General features: G+C 43.3%; 1 protein-coding gene across 30 annotated transcripts in view; it reads left to right on the forward strand.

The window, feature by feature from the left end:
• The window catches only part of ZNF532 (zinc finger protein 532), a 106911-nt gene that overhangs the window by 74082 nt on the left and 12533 nt on the right, over positions 1-20296 (forward strand). For 28 of the 30 annotated variants that reach the window (XM_072757992.1, XM_072758002.1, XM_072757998.1 and 25 more), the window contains 2 exons: positions 1431-1593; positions 5186-5467. The exons of the other annotated variants lie outside the window; for them this stretch is intronic. In XM_072757992.1, the coding sequence (XP_072614093.1) occupies positions 1431-1593; positions 5186-5467 (445 nt within the window). The remainder of the gene's footprint in view (positions 1-1430; positions 1594-5185; positions 5468-20296) is intronic. 30 annotated transcript variants of the gene reach the window in all.

Below are 20296 nucleotides of genomic sequence, written 5' to 3' on the forward strand. Positions count from 1 at the left end.
CTTGTCACACTTGGTACAGTTAATGATGATGCATCCTCTGGGTGCCTCCTCTGAGCTAGCCATACAGGGAAGTCCTCCAAAATACCCTTCGCGCCCAAGCGTGCTTGTGATCGGTGCTACATTACCAATATGTCAAGACCTTATAAAAACACGTGCTGTTTGGTCCAATTAAACATACAAATTTTATGTGGAAAAAGGAAAAGAAAGCTAAGTCTGTAACTTTTTGACCGAGAGCTACAAGGTGAGAAGTGCTTTCTTGAAAAGACTCTGGGAGGAAAGACCTGCAATTTCAGGAGGCATTCCTTTCTTTGGCTTTGCTGTGGAAATAGCAAATGGAATCTCAGCTCTGCTTTTTTCCATCTGTGACTTGTCCCTTCAGTCTGTGTTTCTCTGCCATTTTCCTGAGCTGCTCCCTAAGATTCTTTGTGTGGGTTCTTAGCCGTTCTTCAGGGGGAGGCACAGGTGTCCCTAGGCCTCCCCGGATGATAGTCACAGAAGGAAGGGGACCTACTATGGCATATTGAGTGACCAGGGAAGACCTTGTAGGTGGAGGTCAGTCCCAGGGACTTTCCCTGCTGCCTGGGCTTCAATGGAAGGTGTTGATGGCTGGATAGAAGAGATTATGTGCAAAAGGCTCAGGTCTCCTGAGTTAGTTTAGGAAAGCTGCCTGGCAGCAATGGCAGGTACAAAAATGATCTGTAGTAGACAGTGTACCCCCATTTTAAGCATTTTAAGCACAATAGACATTCAAGTATTTAAGCAACAGTGCTGTGGATTTTTCTTTTTTTTCTTTTCTTTCTTTTTTTTCCGGGGGGGGGGGGGGGGTGCGTGGTGTAGAATTGTTTACTGGTGTATGGCTTTCCATATTGAGGACATGTGAGAAATACTGCAGTTTAAGTGTAAAGTCGCTCCTAACTCAGAAAACTTGGGACAAGTAAGAGGTTGTGCAGGAGTCAGAGCTGAACAGGCCCACTTAGTTCATTAGCAGATTCTTTTGCAAGTTCGGGGACCACTGTCCAGCTGCAGTCCTTGTTTGCTCTTTTAAAGAATACTTAAAAAAGAAAGAAAGAAATCAAGAGCGCTTTTGCTCTCTGTTACAGTAACCAGTGAAGATCTTGCACAAACAAGTGTCAGTGATAGATCTATAAGTGGTAAAATGGTCATTAATTTAGACTTCAATACAAATGTGGTGGAATGCATCTTTACTCAAAATGTTAAGGTGGATCGGCACTCAAGTGATGTCATTTGCCTCCCAAAGTTTATTTCAAAGCTAAACTGTTCTTATTTTTTATTATTATTTTTTTAACCATGTTTATGTGTCCTCCTTGCTTCTGCCGCCTGAATTCTTGAGATGCGATGTAAAAGTAGTGGTTCCTTTGGCTTCAGACATGAGGGCTGACTGACATTTCCACGCACTTCTTCTGTTTTAGAATAATATATAAGTGTTCCATGTGCGACACTGTATTTACCCTGCAAACCCTGCTGTATCGCCACTTTGACCAACACATCGAAAACCAGAAGGTGTCTGTTTTCAAGTGTCCAGACTGTTCTCTTTTATATGCACAGAAGCAACTCATGATGGATCATATCAAGGTGTGTGCGCATCTCTTGTGTCCTTTAAGTAAATCTCAGAGCCATTCATTGATCACAAGTCAAGGCTGAGCTGCGGATGAGGAGAAAGCATGCATGCTGCCAAGGGAAGGGATGGAAGCTGGTTGTTGGTACAGAGCAATTTACTGCCATCATATGTTCACTTGACTGGTGCTTTTTATTCCTGAGCCCTGATGTGCATACCGTGAAAATCAGTGTAGAGCAACAAATGAATGCCCTTATTCCAAAAGAAAAAGAAAGTGGTAGGGTTCTTTTTTTTTGTACATGTGAAAATGACGACTATGAAGTTTACTTTTTTTGAGCAGTCCATGTTGTATAGGACTTAGAAATAGCCAGCCAATTCTGATGAATTATGTTTTAATTCCTTGTAAATATCAGTGTATTTAGAAAAATGAAGGCTTTCCCTTGAAATTATTTAAGTGGCTAAATTTACTTTATAATTGATGTCCCTAGATCTTTTTTTTTCCCCCCGGTCTTTTCTTCCTATCAAGGTTGCATGTAAATTGACAGTAAAATGTGCTGGCTACAGCACAGTGTCTGGTCCCTGGCATGTGTTCAGTTAGTGAAATGAGTAAATGTCCAGTTTGGATAACCCTCGCCCTCCAGCCCCCAAAAGGAGCACCTAACTCTCTTTACAGCCTTGTAAGCTCATGAAGGACAGTGCTTAGTCCTAGCCTCCTACCTGCCCACTGTGAGAGGTTAAGCAATTTTATTCCTTTGTGATTAGGAGGTAATATCCATCAGCTCTCAGCTTAAAAAGACTTGACTTTTTTAAAAAGAGAAAGCACCAGCAGGCCCGATATCATGAACTCCATCTTTCTTTCTTGTAGTTCTTCTCTTTTTTAATAAAGGATCTAAGAAAGGTCAATTTCAACAGCAAATCAACAGACTACTCTGAATTAGTCTAGTCTCATCTTAGTTAAAAATGAATAGACTGTTAATCCTTGAAATTTCCACATTAAGCATATGTGAGCTCACGTAGCACAGCTACCTATTGCAGAGTACCTGATGTCTGCTCATTGGAGGGTCTGCTCATTGGTGGCTGGGCTGAGGTAGTGGCTCTGTGGCATTACTAGGATGAATCATTGCATGAGAGATACACTTCATCATTATCACTTGAAGTACAGTAAAATTCTCTTAAGATATTTTAAAGGTTTTCACTAACACTATAAAATTATCCAGACAACAAATACTTATTTAGTGAACAATCAGGAAAAAAGAAGAAAAAAACCAACCCTAAAACCGCTCATAAAAATGTAGTGACTTTGGAATTAGACCCAAATATTTTAACATATTTTATACAGGGGGGAAAAGAGAAAAGAAAGAAAAGTTACTTCTTAAGGGGCTTTTAAGGTATTTGCTTTCTGGAACTCCTCTTTACATCCGGAAGTGGGGTCATCAACCTTGTGGTTAGGGTCTTCCTTGTGTTAATAGTGAATTTGGAGGAATACAAGGTTCCAAGAATAGAGACTGAAGAGGAGTGGCAAAATCATGTGGCCACAGGACGAAAGAATTGTTTTTATTCATCTGAACCTTTATGAGACTACATGATACAAAAAACAGTGGGAATATTCACTTATGTTCTCATTTCACGTATGTTCTATACATTTAAAATTTTCTGCCTTTACGTGTTTGGGAGATGGGTAAGAGTAAAGATAACGTTTTAGGAGCACCCTATTTTTGTTTTTATTTTTAAGATCTGTACTAGTTCTTGTGAGTTTTATTTATATAACCTAATACCTGTGCTTCCCAAGGAGAAAGTTAGGATAAAGCAGGGCAAGGAACAGTGTTTCCCTCCCATACATATTCATTTAAAGGTAGATCATTATTTGTCTGATTTAATCCAATTTGTATTATTTCTTCTGCCAAAATGCAGGTTTATTCACTGTGTAGGATCCCTATATGCATGTTGGCATTTACATTTAAAGCAGAGTTTCAAGTTACAAACGTTTAAATTATTTGTTGTTACAGGACCTAAGGAAAAATCGGTTCTAGAAGAATTAAGAAGAATTAAGTTGTATTTCTTTTATTTAAAAAAAGATCTTTGTTTTTAATAAACGATGTTATTTTTACTTCATGAAGTGAAGATGGAACGAGCAAATTAGAAATTCCCATTTTAGCATATGTGGCCTTCTTGTCAAGGCAGAGAACTTTTTTGCTGCCTTTGTGTCGCACTATAAGGTCATCCCATAGAAGAATAATCCATTACTCTCTCCTCAACTTTTTAGTTAGTAAAAATGTATTTGCTGAAAACATAGGAAAAGTTTACTAAGAGATTTTGGGTTTTGTTTTCTTTGGGTTTTAAATGGTTAAAAAGGTAAAAACTTGGCTTCTGTTTTGAAAAAGGCCATATTTGAAACCCAAAAGCCTCTGCCCTGCAAGGTGGCAGAGAATCCCGCGTGTGGCCTTTTGGCTGTCACACGATCACATCTCGCCAAAGAACATTAGACATTCTCCCAGGCCCTTCTTAAAAGACCATTTTAAGGATCTTCTGGGTAGAAGTGACCGTGCCTGAGAAGGTATGCTGGGGAGAGTACCATGAGGGAACCACTTCTGACTCACTTAGGAAAGAATATGGAATCGACACCTCTTCAGTGTGAATCTGTGTGATGCAGGAGACCTAGAGCCCTTGAGGAAATGTGCCTTTCCGTAGGTTGTAGGTTCAGGACTAAGCCTGACGTCTGACCCCATGAGAAGGATAAATTCTACATCGAGGCACAGACTGCCTTGCTTCCTCCCCCCCCCCCCCCCCGCCCCCCTTTTTGACTCTGCTTCTAGAACACAAAGCAAAGCATGCTGACCTTTAGAATCAGATGGCACCAATTTTGCCCCAGTAGAATCTGGAATCCTGTAAGCTTAAGTGGGACAGCTATTGTGGCTGTTATGTTAATGATGATAAACGGTTGAATAGCTATAAGAGGCTTTTTGAGTGTCTACTGTGTACAGTCCATAAGCCTGGGTGGCATTGGTAAGAAGGGCTACTGGAATAGGATGTAGGGATGTTGATAATTGATACCACCCCCCAAAAACCCAAACGTTTACAAGTATCCCAAGAACATGGAAGGTACAAAAGGGAGGGATAAAGCTTGGCTCTTGTGTCAGGTGTTTGTCAGGGGTGATTGGCTGAGGGTCTTGAATACCTACTTGTGCATCAGCCTAGTCACACGTTTCTGGGGAGCTGTGAAAGAAAGAATTTTCTTTCCCAGAGTCTGTTACAGAGAGGACTCACTCCTTCACTGGGGAAGGATAGACAGCCAGGAATAATTTGGACTCCACACAGAAGGCGCACCCCCCCCCCCTTTTAAGAATTTAAAAATGGCACAAGCAAGTAAGCTTTCAGAAGTTCTTTGGAACCAGAAACAGATAATTTAGAGCAACCGTAAAGGTTAATTCCCCTCTGTCTCTTTTTAAGTGTATATTTTGCTTAGGTTTTCTTCTTGCTCTAATAAGCAATGTCTCTGAATGAAAATAAAATCATACTGGAATATCTGTAATGTGTTAAGATAGTCCACTTGTGCTTCTCTCAGTGGTAACCATTTGTGATAGATATATTTCTTTTCTTTTTGTAACATAGTCTATGCATGGAACATTGAAAAGTATTGAAGGGCCTCCCAACTTGGGTATAAACTTGCCTTTGAGCATTAAGCCTGCAACTCAAAATTCAGCAAATCAAAACAAAGAGGATACCAGATCCATGAACGGGAAAGAGAAATTGGAAAAGAAATCTCCATCACCTGTGAAAAAATCCATGGAGCCCAAGAAAGTGGCCAGTCCCGGGTGGACGTGTTGGGAGTGTGACCGCTTGTTCACGCAGAGGGATGTTTACATTTCTCACGTGAGGAAGGAGCACGGGAAGGTAAGAGCAGAGGGCCACCCTGTTAGTGCAAGGAAGAGCACAGGACTGGCGGACCTCCAGCTCTTGTGTGCTTGACTCAGCTCTGCCAGTAATTAACAAATAAGGAAGAAAGGAGGAGAAAAAAAAAAGTGATGTTTCTGGAAACTGTTAGGAGTATTTGTATGACTTAATGTGATTCTTTTCCTGAGTTTGATAGTGGGAAGGATGCCTACCTCATCCTTCCTTAAATGATCCAGGAGAAGCTCTGTAACTCAGTCACTGAAAAATCTTGAGTTGCAGTATTTATACAGACAAAAATCTTTCTCTTTTTAAAATAATAAGTACACATCAACTAATCGGGATTATTTTTTTACATGGCTATTATTAGACCTCATGAAAATAGCAAGACGATTTTGTAATATTATTTCGGCAGTCTCAAAGTTGGTTTGTTCCAGTCAGGATCCGGAAAGAATCTGCATTGCATTTGGCTGTTGTATAACTTAAATCTCTTACTCTATAGTAGCCTTCCCTCCATTTTATTTTATTTTTTAACTTGATATCATTTTGTTTGGAAATATTGGGTTACATGTCCTGTAGTTTGTCATCCACATTTCTGGATGTGGGTAATTGCTTCCTTTTGACATTATTTAATTTGCTTCTCTTTATTTCATAATTCCTAGGAGTTTGATTAGATCCAGGTTGAATTTTTAGATACGAATAGGTGATATATCCTTTTTGTATTGCATTCTGAGGCATCTAATACCAGCTGTGTCTCTTAGGGATACTTTGATCCGTCATTCAGTTCAGATACAGCACGCTTTTAGAAAAGACCATCTTAATTGCTTTAACTTAAGGCAATAAAACTAAGTGGTTTTTCTTGGGGAATTTGTGTATAAAGTACCTAAGAATTGGCTTGTAATTAATAGACATCAGATCCTTGAAAAGTTTGTTAAGTGTTCGAAGCATTCCTTGATCTTGTTACTATTTTGAGTAACTTGTTTTACCTCACTGCCATCCAGAAGGTATGAACTTATCGTCGAGCATTGATCCCGATGCAAAAAGATGCTTTATTTGGTCTGACAACACTTAATTCAGTGTCTCTTCATGTAAAAATTACCTACAGAACACACGTGGCTCTAGTAGCACATTGTGTATGTGATCATCTCAATTTTAGGCTCCCCAAGGGGGCCATGGCGTCTTACAGTAGTCATTGCAAATATTGGGTGGTTCTTAAGGGGCAGTACTTGGTTAATCTACTATATAAATACATTACCTGTAGTTATCTTTCCAAGCCTGATGTGGTGATTTTAGGAAAAGCCTTTTTTTCTTGGCACCCAAACTGGGTTTTACAAATGCTAAAACAGGAGCAGACTTCAGTCTAGGTCCAGTGGTTTCATTTCTTACACATTTGAGGTTTTTGTAACCATCTTAGAACATATCAAAAATCTTTTTTTCTTCTTCTTCTTTTTTAACTACCTTTACCTTGTGCATCTGACAGTGATTGGTCTAGAATATAAGATAAAGGGACAGCTCCAAGACAGATTTGGTGGAATGAAATGTAACACACTATTTGCTTGAGGAGGGAAGCGTAAAGCCCCGCCCTGAGCCTGCGGAGCGTGCAGGTGGGCTGTGTGCAGCGCATGTACTTCCATTAGAGGCGGCCATTCATCCAGAGGAAATGTTGGGCTTAGTAGGATTTTAGGATTAGCATTGAAGAAGTTGAGGCGCTGCCTTTTGGAATGAGGCAGATCAGATTAAATTGCAGTTGCAGTGCTGCTCACTCAGCCTCTGGAGGAGAACTAAAGGGAGGTGGGGAAGGGAAGGAAAGAACTCTAAAGCAGCGAAATGAACAGAGGACTGAGCGTGCACCCGAAGCCAGTGTGTGTGCCCTTCTGACCTGGACGGGCACCCTGTGCTTGCAGACCACCCACCTGCAGGCTTCTCATCTCTTCCCGTTCCTTTCTTCTTCCCTCCTGTTGAGAACTCTCTTCACCTCCTCCCTTCTGTTTAAACCCCAAACTTCGAATCTCCCACCCTCTGGCCATTTCTGTCCCTGCCTTTCTGATGGCTGAGCAGGCACTTGCTGGTGGCACTTCGGGGTCGTGTCCTCCTCCCTGGGCCACCTTGGAGTGTCCGCTCATCACGCCCCCCTCCTTACTGTCGGAGCAACTGGACATTTTGCGGTCGTTACCTTGACTGACCCCTCCACCCTTCCTCCCGCAGCATTTCACACGATTGGCAGGTCTTCCTACAAAAGCATTTTCTACCCTAAGTGTTGAATATTGCTCACTATCCTCAGTTTTCTCCTGACTGCTGGAGCAGCCATTGGGCTTCTGTTCTGGGAACAGTCTGCCCCCCCCCCCCCCCCCTGCTTTCTCTCTGGGAAACTTCAATTACTCTGTGGCTTCACTTCCCATATACATGTGCAGCTAACTTCCACATCTTTGTCTCTAGCTGTGGTTTCTTGACTACATTCCAGTCCACCAAACCCAGCCCCTTCTCAAGTGTTTCAGCTTCTTGGATAACTCACAGATGCTCTGGGGCTGTGTGACAGGGAGACTGGAGCATGTCCCCAGCCTCTGCTGCCACCAAAAGCTTGGTGTCCGACCTGACTTGATGCTTCCTTCCTTCTCCTGAGCCTGCCCCCTCACCATGCATTTCATACCTTCTAGCCCACCTGTTTATCTTTGTTTAGGCAATTCTCCGTTTAGCTTGATGATTATTCTCTCATGTGCAGAGCTGCATCCCCACCAGCCTCGGTTGTCGGGCAGCTCCTGAGATTTCTCTGACCCCCCCTTCCTCCAGCTAGCTGTATCTCACATGGGGCATGCTGCAGAAACGCTGCTATACCACCTGCATGCATACATGCATTTATTTATTTATTTATTTATTTATTTATTTATTTATTTATTTATTTATTAGCTTTTACTTATTTGAGAGAGAGCGAATGCACATGGGGGGGGAGGGGAGATAATTTTGAGGATAATGTAACACATTCTGCCAACCGCAATGCACCAGTTTGCTTTAGTGTTATTCCTACTAGTACAGTTCCTCTGGAGAAAAGATGTGGAGTTAGGAGCAAGCCCACCTGGCATGAATTAAAAATTTATGTCAGGATAATTCACTGCTGTTTCTTTTAAAATGGCCTGTTTCGGTTTCAATAATTGTTTCTGATTTTTTTTTTTCTGAATTCCCATCCAAAAAATTTTTACAAAAAAATATTTTGTATGGGGTTCTTCATCAAAACAAAGATATTTTGTCTTCAATATTCAGAAACATAGTTCCAAGGACACACGGGTGGCGCAGTGGTTGAGCATTTGCCTTTGGCTCAGGGCGTGATTCTGGGGTCCTGGGATCAAGTCTCACATCAGGCTCCCTGCTTCTCCCCCTGCCTGTGTCTCTGCTTCTCTTTCTGTGTCTCTCATGAGTAAATAAAATCTTTAAGACAAAAATAACAAAAACAAAACCCAAAAACATAGTTCCAGCTATGCTAGGTATTTATTTAGTAGCTTAGTGTCTTTATTTCTCTAATGAATGTATATATTTTTATGAATACAAATCCAGTATCCACTTTCAGTGGTTTTTAAGTTTTTTTTTAAGTAATTTGTTGTAATCCAATATTAAGTCAAATAATTAAAAAAATCTGGAGTAGGTAATCCACAAAAATTGATAGAGATGTAATAACTTAAAAATAATTTACCAGATCATTTTTTAGAGTAAAACCAGCTATTTATTTCTTAAGATTTCATTTATTGATCTATTTGAGAGAGTGCATGCAAGTAGGGGGAGGAGCCAGGGAGAGGGACAAGCAGACCCCTCGCTGAGCGTGGAGCCTAACATGGGGCTTGATCCCATGACCCTGAAATCATGACCTGAACCAAAACCAAGAGTCAGAGGCTTAAGTGACTGAGCCACCAGGAGCCCCAGAGCAGCCACATTTAGAAAGGAATGTTAACTTCCATACAGAGAAACCAGTATAAAATTGATAATTTCTAACGTTGATATTATTGTTTTGTTATGGGCAGGTTTTAGCTGTCTTTTTAAATCATAAAGCTCTTTGAGGACAAGTTCTAAATCTGTTTGTTATTGTAGCTTCCGTGGTTTGTGATGTTGCCCATTTGGAAAGAGGTATTGTGTTAGCCACGTCTAGGTTTGGGCATTAAATAGTTTTTTGACCACAGAAATCTTCTCATCTTTCCTGTGTCCCTACTCTCAAATACGAAAACAGGAAGATGATCTTGTCAGTATCATTATCCTGACAATCACATCCCAGCGGTGAGCCCTTTCCCACATAAATGTACAAATACACAGAATTTTATGTACATTTTTATGGCTCATATACCTCCTGACATTCTTTCTCGGTTGCTTTAGGGGTCTTCTGTAACCTCAAAATAAGATCCCCTCAGTGAGATGGTATCTGAGGTCAGATCACACATTCTGTACTTTCGTAACCTGATACTATATAAAAAAGTAAAAGTTGTCGGATCAGATCTTGGAAATTACAAGGTCTCGTCATTGAGACTTCCTTACTTCTTCTGTTGGTATATTCCTGGTTCATCCTGTGCTTTCCCCGCTCTAGCCCTAGCCAACCATTTCTTCAAAGAGACTTGGTTTCTTTTCTTTTTTTTTTATAGTAGGCTCCATGCCCAACGTGGCGGTTCAACTCCTGACCCAACTGAGCCAGCCAGAGGCCTCTGGTTTCTTTACTGAGAACAAGAAGCGTATATTTTCAAGAGACTATCCATATGTGTATTTTAATGATCACTTGGCATGGGAAACTATAATTGGGAAAGAGAGTTAGGGTAGAAAAAAGCGGGAAGCCTCAGAGTGGCTTCTTCGTTATTTAATGTGAGCTAATAATGTACTTGGCAATTCGTGGATTTTTATCAAGTACTTCTGGAATTGTAATAAGCCAAAACTTGTAAAATATGTCCAGTTGTTGGAGGGAATACTTAGAAAACGTTTTATAGAATACGAAGGGAAAGGACAGGTAAAACCCACTGTTGTCTGGGAAAGTATGTTTACATTTGACCAAGAGGAAGCTCCTCTGTTTTGCTTCTTTTTTTTAAAAAAGATTTTATTTATTCATGAGAGACACAGATTGAGAGAGAGGCAGACACAGGCAGAGGGAGAAACAGGCTCCATGCAGGGAGCCCGATGTGGGACTCGATCCTGGGTCTCCAGGATCACACCCTGGGCTGAAGGTGGTGCTAAACCACTGAGCCACTGGGGCTGCCCTGTTTTGCTTCTTTAGGGAAAACAGAACCAATATCATTGAGGGAGAAATGGATGCCGAAGAAAGAAGTAGGCCCTGAGGAAAGGTCTGGCTCTTGTAAACAAGCTTGTGGGGTAAAGAAGCTTGCAGGTCGATTCTGAAAATGGCAGGCCATAGTTCATTCTACCTTATTGAGCCTAAGCATTTCAGAGACCAGATTGTTGCGTAGCTATGTTCTGAGCACCAGGGAAAGGAACTCGTTGACGGCTAAGAAAAGGTGATTCCAGATATATCTTACTAATTTAACTTTCCTTTTGTTCCCAGTGTACTTGGTGGAATAATCTCCACAGGGAGAGTAACCAGATTCCAGCGCAGCTTGTGAGGGTCTCTCACTTACCACTGTTTTACATAGTGTAGCACAAAAGGGCCTGGCTGAAATACTGAATTTATAGCTGACTCTAGGCTCACGGCTGTGTTGGGAGAAACCTCCTATTTCTGGATGAGATTTTACCTGGCATTCCTATCAGTGACCTGATTGTAGGGCAAGAAGCTGGGAGGGATTTTGCAAGGTAAATCCTAACAAGTAAAGAGCTCTTTATTTAGGTTTTAAAAAAAATCAAGTACACGAATATTATGTGGGGCAGATAGGATTTAGCTACTGTATATGTAAAATCATTCTGGCTTTTGACTTTTTTTTTTTTTTTTTTTTTTTAAGATTTATTTGAGAGAGAGAACGCATGTGGGGAAGAAGGGGCAGAGGGAGAGGGAGACAGAATCTTAAGCAGGCTCTGGGAACCAACATGGGGCTTGATCTCACAACCCAGAGATGATGACCAGAGCTGAGACAAAACCAAGAGTCTGACACTTAACTGACTATGCCACCCAGATGCCCTTTGCTTTGACTATCTTAATACAATCCATCCCTCTTTGCAGCTGCAGAGATACAGCGTTCATATTAAGGAAGGTAATGGCCTTTGATTTGGTACCATATTCTAGTTGGTGGTTCTCACTTCACTGTGCATCACAGTCTCCTAGAAGGCTTGGTAAAAGGCTGATTATTGGGCTACACCCCAATAGTTTCTGATTCAGTAGGTTTGGGATGGAACCTGATAATCTGCATCTTGTAAGTCTACCCTTTGAGAACCCCCCTAGTCTATCCTGTTATACAATAAAAATGTATTTCTTGCACATGCAGAGTTTGCTGTGAGTTCAGACGTTTCCACTCATAGTGGGGCAGCCGTCCTTCCACTGATGACTCAGTGATCAAGGCAGTTTCAGCCCCACCATCTCCACGTAGGTGTCACTGCAAGGGGTTGGGGGGGAAAGGCGGAGAATCCGATTGGCCTTTACACACCCTTGTTCTGGGTATGTGACGCACAGTGCATCATTGGCCAAAATGAGTTGTGTGACCAGACCCAATTGTAGCAGACTGAGAAGTGTTTGCTCCTTTGTGCCCCAAAGGGGAGGGAAGGACAAGTAATGTTCATCACTCCTGCACAGTGGCTGCTGGTTGAATGAACTGGTGTGCTCAGGTGTCCACTGCACCCACTTAAGACGGATACATACTGACTTTATTTCCCTGAATGGAAAGTAAAGTCAAAGATGCAGAGAAAGAAGTAGGAGATTTGGCACTCTGAATTTAAGATGAAATGCCAAGTGGGCAACTAATTTCTATGTCTGAAATTTACTAACTGTTGCCATGAGGGACAGAAAATGAAGAAAAATAAAACATTTTTGAGGAAGATTAATAAGTTATTTGGAAAATGTGACTCAAGTAAGAATCTGTTATTCCAAATTTGGTGTATGTCCAGAAGAGATGTTTTTTCAGATTCTTAGGAAGATTTGCTTTTAGGTGTGAAATGTTTATATCTGGTCAGATGTCTGTTACAGCCATTTAGAAGGCATTTTTCTATAAACTCATGGGCAATTTCTTCAAACAAGGTTGAAGGCTGCCAATACTTACTTGTATATGCTTGCTTGTGTAGTCTAAAGAAAAAGACCCGGCCTTCTATCTTAATTTCTTTTATTGCTGCGGCGTGTGTTTTTTCTGATTATGCTGTGCACAGAGCATGTTTTTACATGTTCCATTGGATATTAAATGTAAAACCCCCAATCAAGGGGTGTACAATAAAATTAATAACGCAAAGTGGTAGGCAGATGCATAAATGTCTTAAAGTCCCAATACCCAGACCAGTGGGCTTCCTCCAAAGGTCTGTTAGGATTTAGGTGCTGGTGGGGCCAGAGCTGGAGCTGCTGGGGGCCCTGGTGGAGGGTCCCCGACAAAACCAACTGCTCCGTGATCAGAGCCCAGGAGATCAGACCCATGGGCAGATAACAGAGTTTTCGGGTGGATCTTCACACAGCTGCTGGAGCGATCTCTTAGGAGTACAGGTTCGTCTGTCCTGAGTGGACTCTCCCTGTGGGTTAGAGGTAGAGTCTGGAACCTTCTCCATACCTTCTCCGCTGTGCCTTTTTGGTGGTTCCAGCAGAAGAGAGCTGCCCATGGTCCTTCACGAGCACTGTTTTCTTCCTCGACTCCTTGCCTGATTCGCTCCTGTTCGGATTCAGCTAGTCGTGGGCAGCAGAAGCGGCGCGTGCCTGCTATGCCCTCTCTGTGTGGCTCCACACACCTGTGACCGCTGCTGATGGTCTCCTACCACCTGTCGTGGGAATCCTCTCCTCTCCCTCTCCTCTCCTCTCCTCTCCTCTCCTCTCCTCTCCTCTCCTCTCCTCTCCTCTCCTCTCCCCTCCCCTCCCCTCCCCTCCCCTCCCCTCCCCTCCTCTCCCCTCCTCCTCCCCTCCTCCTCTCCTCCTCCTCTCCTCCTCTTCTTTTTTTTCTTTTCTTTCTGCCTTCAACACACTGTGATCTCCTTGAGGGCAGGGAAATCCCAGTGAGTAAACATAGAAGCCGGGTCAGTACTGTGGCCTGAGGAAAGTGCACAGCAGGCCCACCCCTGCCCCCGTGGTGTGCTGATTCCCTAGGCTGTTGGGATCTTCAGTGTGGCCAGTTACCCTCACTGCGTTTTGCAGCCACAGATTGCACCTTTGATGTCACCATGCCTCCTGGCAGGTGTAGGCCTTTGGCCAGAACTGCTGGCCCAAAGGGAACGGACCGGTGTGGGCTCGGTGAACAGGTGCTGGGGCATCACGTAAAGAACGGGCGCTACAGGTACCAAGTTGCACGTTTGTGCTCGCAGTCCAGCTCCTGTGAGAAGTCAGCCCCCAGCAAGGCGTGCGAACAGGAACCGTGCGAGCCGGTGCCGGTGCCGGTGCCGCCCACCAGCGCAGTGACTAAGATGTTTCCAGACCTTTGTGGTGCATTCCCGCGAGGGCTGCTCTTATTTTGGAGTCTGAGGAAGACACTTCCTCCTCGGGCTTTTCCTGTTTATCTCTTGAGGCTCAGGAGGTAAAGGCTCCCTTGATGCCCGCCGGTGCTCCTGCCAGACCTGGGGAGAAACCCGAGACTCCGGCCTGTCTGCTCTGGGGGAATGTTACCGGCCTTGCCGACTCAAGAACATCTCTTACGGAAAACATCGCCTGCAGCCAGGGACTTAATTCCCCGACTGCCACAGACCAGCAGTTTCCATTCTGTCTGCTTCCACTGCCCCAGAGCTGTGTCCCCCACAGCCTGTCCTCTAGGCATCTGCCGAAGCTAAGTCCCGTCTGGGCCCATGGGGCTGGGGGAGGAGAGTGGTTTCATGTGTGACTTGTTCCCAGATTTGCTCTGGGATTAGGTTTCTTCATTGGTGCTGAACACGGGCGTTAGGCTTTAGAACATTACAGTACTGTGGCTCTGCTGCAGCACGCGGGTAGACGTTTATGTGCCTGCCCAGGAATGCAGCATGCCTGCTGTAATTTCGTTAGGAAAGTACATCCCTAAATCCAGTTGGCAGACCCAACGTTTAGATTTTTAAGAACTCAGCGTAGGATTCTATCTATGTCGGTACTACCTTGAAGCCCAGAGTAATGAGCAAACAATGTCACATGCCTTAAGTGGGGATGGCAAATCCATTCTAGTCATTATTTGACTTAGTAAGGAGTCGTAAAGTAGCACTAGAAGGTAACACAACTCACGAATTCCCACTCAGCTCAGTTTATAGATGGGAAAACTTCAGACCCAGAAGGACTGCTGGACGTTTGTCACTTGTGCCAAGGGCTGGAACCAAGGAGTCCTTCCCTCCACCTCAAGGTCAGGGGATGGGTTTCCAGGTTACGAGTGAGCCCAGATCCCTGTTTGGCAGAGGCACCGGAGCCCAGGGAAGCCTGGAGCAAGGAGGAAGAGTCTGTCCGGCTCTTGAGTTCATTAATTCAGCAAGTCCGCGTCACTGCCCAGTGTGTGCTGTCCATGCTGCCGCAGCTGTGAACCTGGAAGCACTGTCAGGATAGAAAGACAGACTCCACAGAGTCCTTTTTTTGTTTTGTTTTGTTTTTTTCCTTCATAGCCACTCAGAGCCTAGGAACGGCAGGCCTTGAACCAGCACCAGCCAGGCACACAGAAGGGCCTTTGAGTGGCTGCGTGTTGCTCTGTCCTCCTGTCGTGGCACAGGGTGGCTTCCCGGGACCCTGTGGCCTCAAACCTTGAGCCCTACCAGCAGGACCTCATCAATGCGGTTTAATCCGACAGCTGGACAAATTAACCTATGACGTAGGACTGTGAAACCTGTCATGGGTCAGTTTTAGTGGTACCTTTTTTTGATCTCTGTCCTTGCGTGTTTACTTTTTGAGCTTATTTACAGATGTCTTGCAGATCATCTGATAAAAACCAGCGATTATCTTTAAAAGGAATGTTGAGTTTCTTTTTTTTTTTTTTTTGTGGGAATAAATAATCGTAGAAGGACCCTGCTTAAGTCTTTGGACGGTATATTTTAGTATTTCATTCTGTGGTAAAATTTGTACTTTTGTAAAAGAGTGTTGGGAAAAAAATCTTTCATAGTGACGTTTTCTCTAATTAGAGAAATCTAATTAGATTTAAAAAAAAAAAAAGATTTTCCTTTTTCATGAGAGACAGAGGCAGAGACATGGGCAGAGGGAGAACAGGCTCCGTGCAGGGAGCCCGATGCAGGATTCGATCCCAGATCCTGGGATCAGGACTTGAGCTGAAGACAGATGCTCAACCACTGACCTACCCAGGTGCCCCTAATTAGATTGCTTTTTAATTAAAAAGGGTTGAAAGATTGTATGAAAAATGTAATTAGAAGAAGAAAACATTCCATGTATTCTTTCCCATGGTCCCCTCTTAAGGACTGGGTTCTCTAAGAACAGAAGCAATAGAGAAATAATGTGTCGTATGCAGCGGCTGAGAAGAAGGGACAGACCCTTTTATGTAGAAGAAGGGGAGCCAAGCTAGACCAGACCCAGAAGACACTGGCAGCAAAGAGTTTTCCATACTCATGTAGTCTTTGATTCCTGGATGTCTTAGCGTTGGTGAAATGTGGCCGTGCACAGTGCACAGCACCGGTCAGTACCATTTTTCTCATTGTGAGAGTCACAGGAAATAATAGGATTTTCTGTATGAGGACCTCTAATGAAATGGGTATAGCATGATGAGGTGAGCCAGTCTCCTAACGGGGAAGGGGCCCAGGTCTGTTTAGGGTCTGTACACAGGACCCCCAAAGCTCTGCTATGTGTCTCCACTGGTCGTGGAGATGGATGACAGAGGTCCCAGGCTGACACGCCCGTGGTGACACCCCCCTGCCCCGACACCCCAGCAGGCATTTCTGAATTTCGTTGCTGTGATCCTGGCAGCTTTGCTATAACGTCAGCCTTTCTTTCAGCAACTTCCTATCCCCTGCCCATGTGCCTGACTTGCCTCTGGACACAGAAACTGGTGGGACACGTTTCTTTCCGGTCTGCCATGGGTTTGCGGTTTGGCCTTTCTGTATTAGGTGTCAATCACAGTGCTGTGTCTTCCTTTTTTGGTTGTATGATGTCATCAGCAAACCAGATAGTCTTATAACCAGAAAGTTACAAGACTGGTTTTGTTTTAAAGATTTATCTATTTATTTTTTTAATTTATTTTTAAAATTTATTTATTTTTTTTATTAAGTAAAGGTTTGCTCACTTTATTTTATTTATTTATTTATTTATTTATTTATTTATTTATTTATTTATTTATTTATTTATTTAGAGAAGATCTTAATCAGGCTCCATGCCTAGCGCAAGCCTGAAGCAAGGCTTCATCTCTTGACCCTGAGATCATGATCTGAGCATGAGTCTCAGGCTTAACTGACTGAGCCACCCAAGTGCCCCTTGTTTGTTGTTGTTTTAAGCAAGCATAGCAACTAGCACATACTTGTCCTTAGGAACATATTTTCAAGGCTGTTACCTCAGCGATCTAGACACAGCACCGTGATCCTCGTGGTACTCAGGACATATTCTGAGTCTGTCCTCTGAAAAACAAACCCTTCTCCTTACTTCATAGCTATGACTTGTTTTTTCCTAGATTGATTACCTACTCTGTTAAATAGATTTGGTTCTGACTTATTGAGACTTGGCTCTGGTTTTTAGAAGAGTGTGAGACAGTGATCTAAGTCAGGGCTCTCAAACCATGGTTCACAGGCTGGCCACCCATTTTTGTAAACAATTTATTGAAACACAGTCACACCCACTCATTTATGTATCGTTGTGGCTGCTTTTGAACTGCAAGGCATAGTTGAGTAGTTGCAACAGACTTTATGGCCTGCAAAGCTTAAAATATTTACTGTCTGGCCCTTTACAGAAAACGTCTGCCAACCTCTGGTCTAAATTTATACTCTGTGTTTAAATATTTCCCCAAAACCACTCTGTTCCAATTTGTAGAAACTTGGATGGTTTAGTACTCAGAGCTTGTTGGTTTTTTTTTAAATGCTTTTAGACATACGCAGTCTGAGTTTCCTATGCTGTGCTCAGCTGACTACCAATTTATTTGTATATTCTTGGATGTAGTGAGACCAGATCTCGCTTGTGTCCTAGATATTAAATTCTCAGAAAGGACTTTAGCATTTATGACTCACAGTATTCCATACTTAGGGGAAGGCTACCTGTCTGTGTAAAAGACCATTTTCTAGGAGATGTGGGTGGCTTGGGTAGGTGGGTTTGTTTCTTACGCCTTACCCTCTATAACTATAGGTGTAATTTGTACAAACAGAATGAGAGTGCCCAATTTTGTGGGCACATACTGACAATACCCCGATCTCAGATGAATAGATGAAGACCCGAAATCCTTATGAAGCGTTATATTTTATATACCCTGGTGAAAAGTTTCAGGACCTCTCAGAGTGAAAATTATACCTTTATTCATTTAATACATATGCTAAGGATATTACATATTTCTTCAGTCAATTTCTTCTTTTTTAAAAGCGACTTTATTGGGTTGTAATTTATATGTAATCTCAGTACATTTCTATTCTGTAGAAAAGCTAATTTATTTTACAGGCAACATAGACTAGATTTTTGTAACCTGTTCAAATTAATCTGTACTGTTTATTTCTCTTGTTCGGTCTTTGGTTTGTCTGGGCACTTGCATATTACAGAATAATGCACAATTTTGAAACTGTTTAGAATGGGCCATTCATCTGTACTTTGGGCATGTTTAACTTTTAATCATGTTTATTCTCTGTGTACCTTTTTTTAAAAAAAATTCTATAAATATTTACCAAGTTGCACAGCATTTGTTATGGCGGAGAACAAATGATATAATTCTTGCCCTGCAGATGCTTACAGTTGGGTAGAAAAAGAAAACATAAATATTTTAAAAGCTGCAACTAATATGAGGCTTAGAGGAATCACAATGCAGTGTGTAATTAAAACTAAGCGATGGGTGCTTCCAGTTCAGATTTCTGCTCAATACTTGCTGAGGTTCTGTCAATGGAGCGAGTGATAAAATACAGTCCAGGCTTAAAAGAAGTCAAAGGAGGACAGAGTGAAATTAAAAATTAAAGTTGTGCAGATACATGGAAGAGAAGAATTAGAGTCATGTCTGAGGTACAAGGACGCAGGGATTTGAGCATCCCTGTTTCCTGGGGAATTGGCAGGGTTTAGGAGATGCCAGGGAAGGTGTCCCAGAAGAAATGCTACCTAAGTAGGTAACTGGAAGACACACAGGAAGAATTCAGCCAGTGTATGAGCAGCAAGCAGAGTACGTGTGGTACAAACCAGCGTGACATTCCAAGTGACTGCCAACAAGTAGTTCTGGAGTGTGAGGTTCTGGAAGGTGCGGAGGGAGGTTATGATTGGCCAGGCAGGCAAGTCCAAAGACTTGAGCCCTGGAAGGTACAGAGAACAGGAGATGAGTTTTAGGCAAGAAGCGAAACATTGATATGTGTTTTCCAGTGGTTTCCTCTGGTAACTGTGTTGGGGTATGGGCGAGGGAAGGAGAGGCTTGTGGCCAGAGAGGCGAGGAAGGCCACCAGGGGCTGAGAGGTGAGCCGGCCAAAGGGGCCAAAGGGTTCGAATGCTTATCAAGGGAGAGGGAAGGCGGTCTCTGAAGGGCAAGGGAGGAATTCGTCATTGGTCTTCAGAAGATGTGAATTTGAGTGACTTTGCACCATTTATGAAGTCCTGAGAGATGTAGTCAAATGGTGGGCTGAGGATTAGATTGCAGACAGTCTTGAAAGCCAAGAAGTTTGGATTTTGCCTCACACCTGAGGACAGACAGGTGATGAGAAGCCCCTTGTATCTGCATGTGCGTACTCCTCCCTGACCTGTCACCAGGGAGGCTCTGTGTCCCCTTGAGGCCCACCCCTCTGCACTGCATCCAGCCCCCTTCTTGGGCCACTGGGGGACCTCACAACCCTGCTCGTCCACTCTCCTCTGCATCTCCAGCTTTTCCTGGATCGTTCTCAAAATCCTCAATTTCGCCATGGTGCCTCTTCTGGCTGAACAGCCTTCCTCACCCACTCGCCTACTGCTGCCTTTCCTCTGCTTCCCTCTATAGCGAATGTCCCTGAGATCACTTTGTGTCCCTGTGCTCCCCACGTCCTCCCCTCCTGTTTAGGCGTTCCTGTAGCTGCTCCACAGAAGCTGCTCGTCGAGTTCTGCGTGTCCAGGGACTTGTGCAGAGGGGTTTTAGCGTTCTCAGCGGAGTCATTTGATCTGAAGCAGTGGCAGGCCAGGTCCTTGTGGAAGTGCTTTCTGTGCTAGGCCTCTTGGTTCTCCTCCTGCCTCACTGATGGCTCCTCTCTGTCTTTCTCCTCTTCCCAGCCTGTAAATGTTCGTGTGCCCTTTAGTCTCAAAAACTTCTTATACAGGTCCATGACTTTATTTTTATTTACTTTTTTAAGAGATTGTATTTATTTACTTATTTATTTGAGAGAGAGCAAGCAAGAGAGTGAGAGATAGCAGGAGCAGGAGGAAGGAGCAGAGGGAGAGGGAGAAGCAGACTCCTTGCTGAGCAGGGAGCCCGAGGTGGGGCTCCATCCCAGGACCCTCCATCATCTACGAGAGTGATGGGAAGACAGCAGTGGGTTTGAGCAGAGGACTAATATGATCAATGTATTTTATATGGGTCAGCCTGGCTGCCAAGTGTAGAAGCAAAGAACCAGTGTGGCTGCTGTCTGTAACAATCTAGGGGACAGAAGAAGTGCTATGGGTTTGGAAAGTAGAGGTGATGAGAAATGACTGGATCTGGTATATACCTCAAAGGTAGATCTGTGGAT

This window comes from Vulpes vulpes, chromosome 5 (genome assembly GCF_048418805.1).
Source record: "Vulpes vulpes isolate BD-2025 chromosome 5, VulVul3, whole genome shotgun sequence".
Classification (NCBI taxonomy): Eukaryota; Metazoa; Chordata; class Mammalia; order Carnivora; family Canidae; genus Vulpes; species Vulpes vulpes.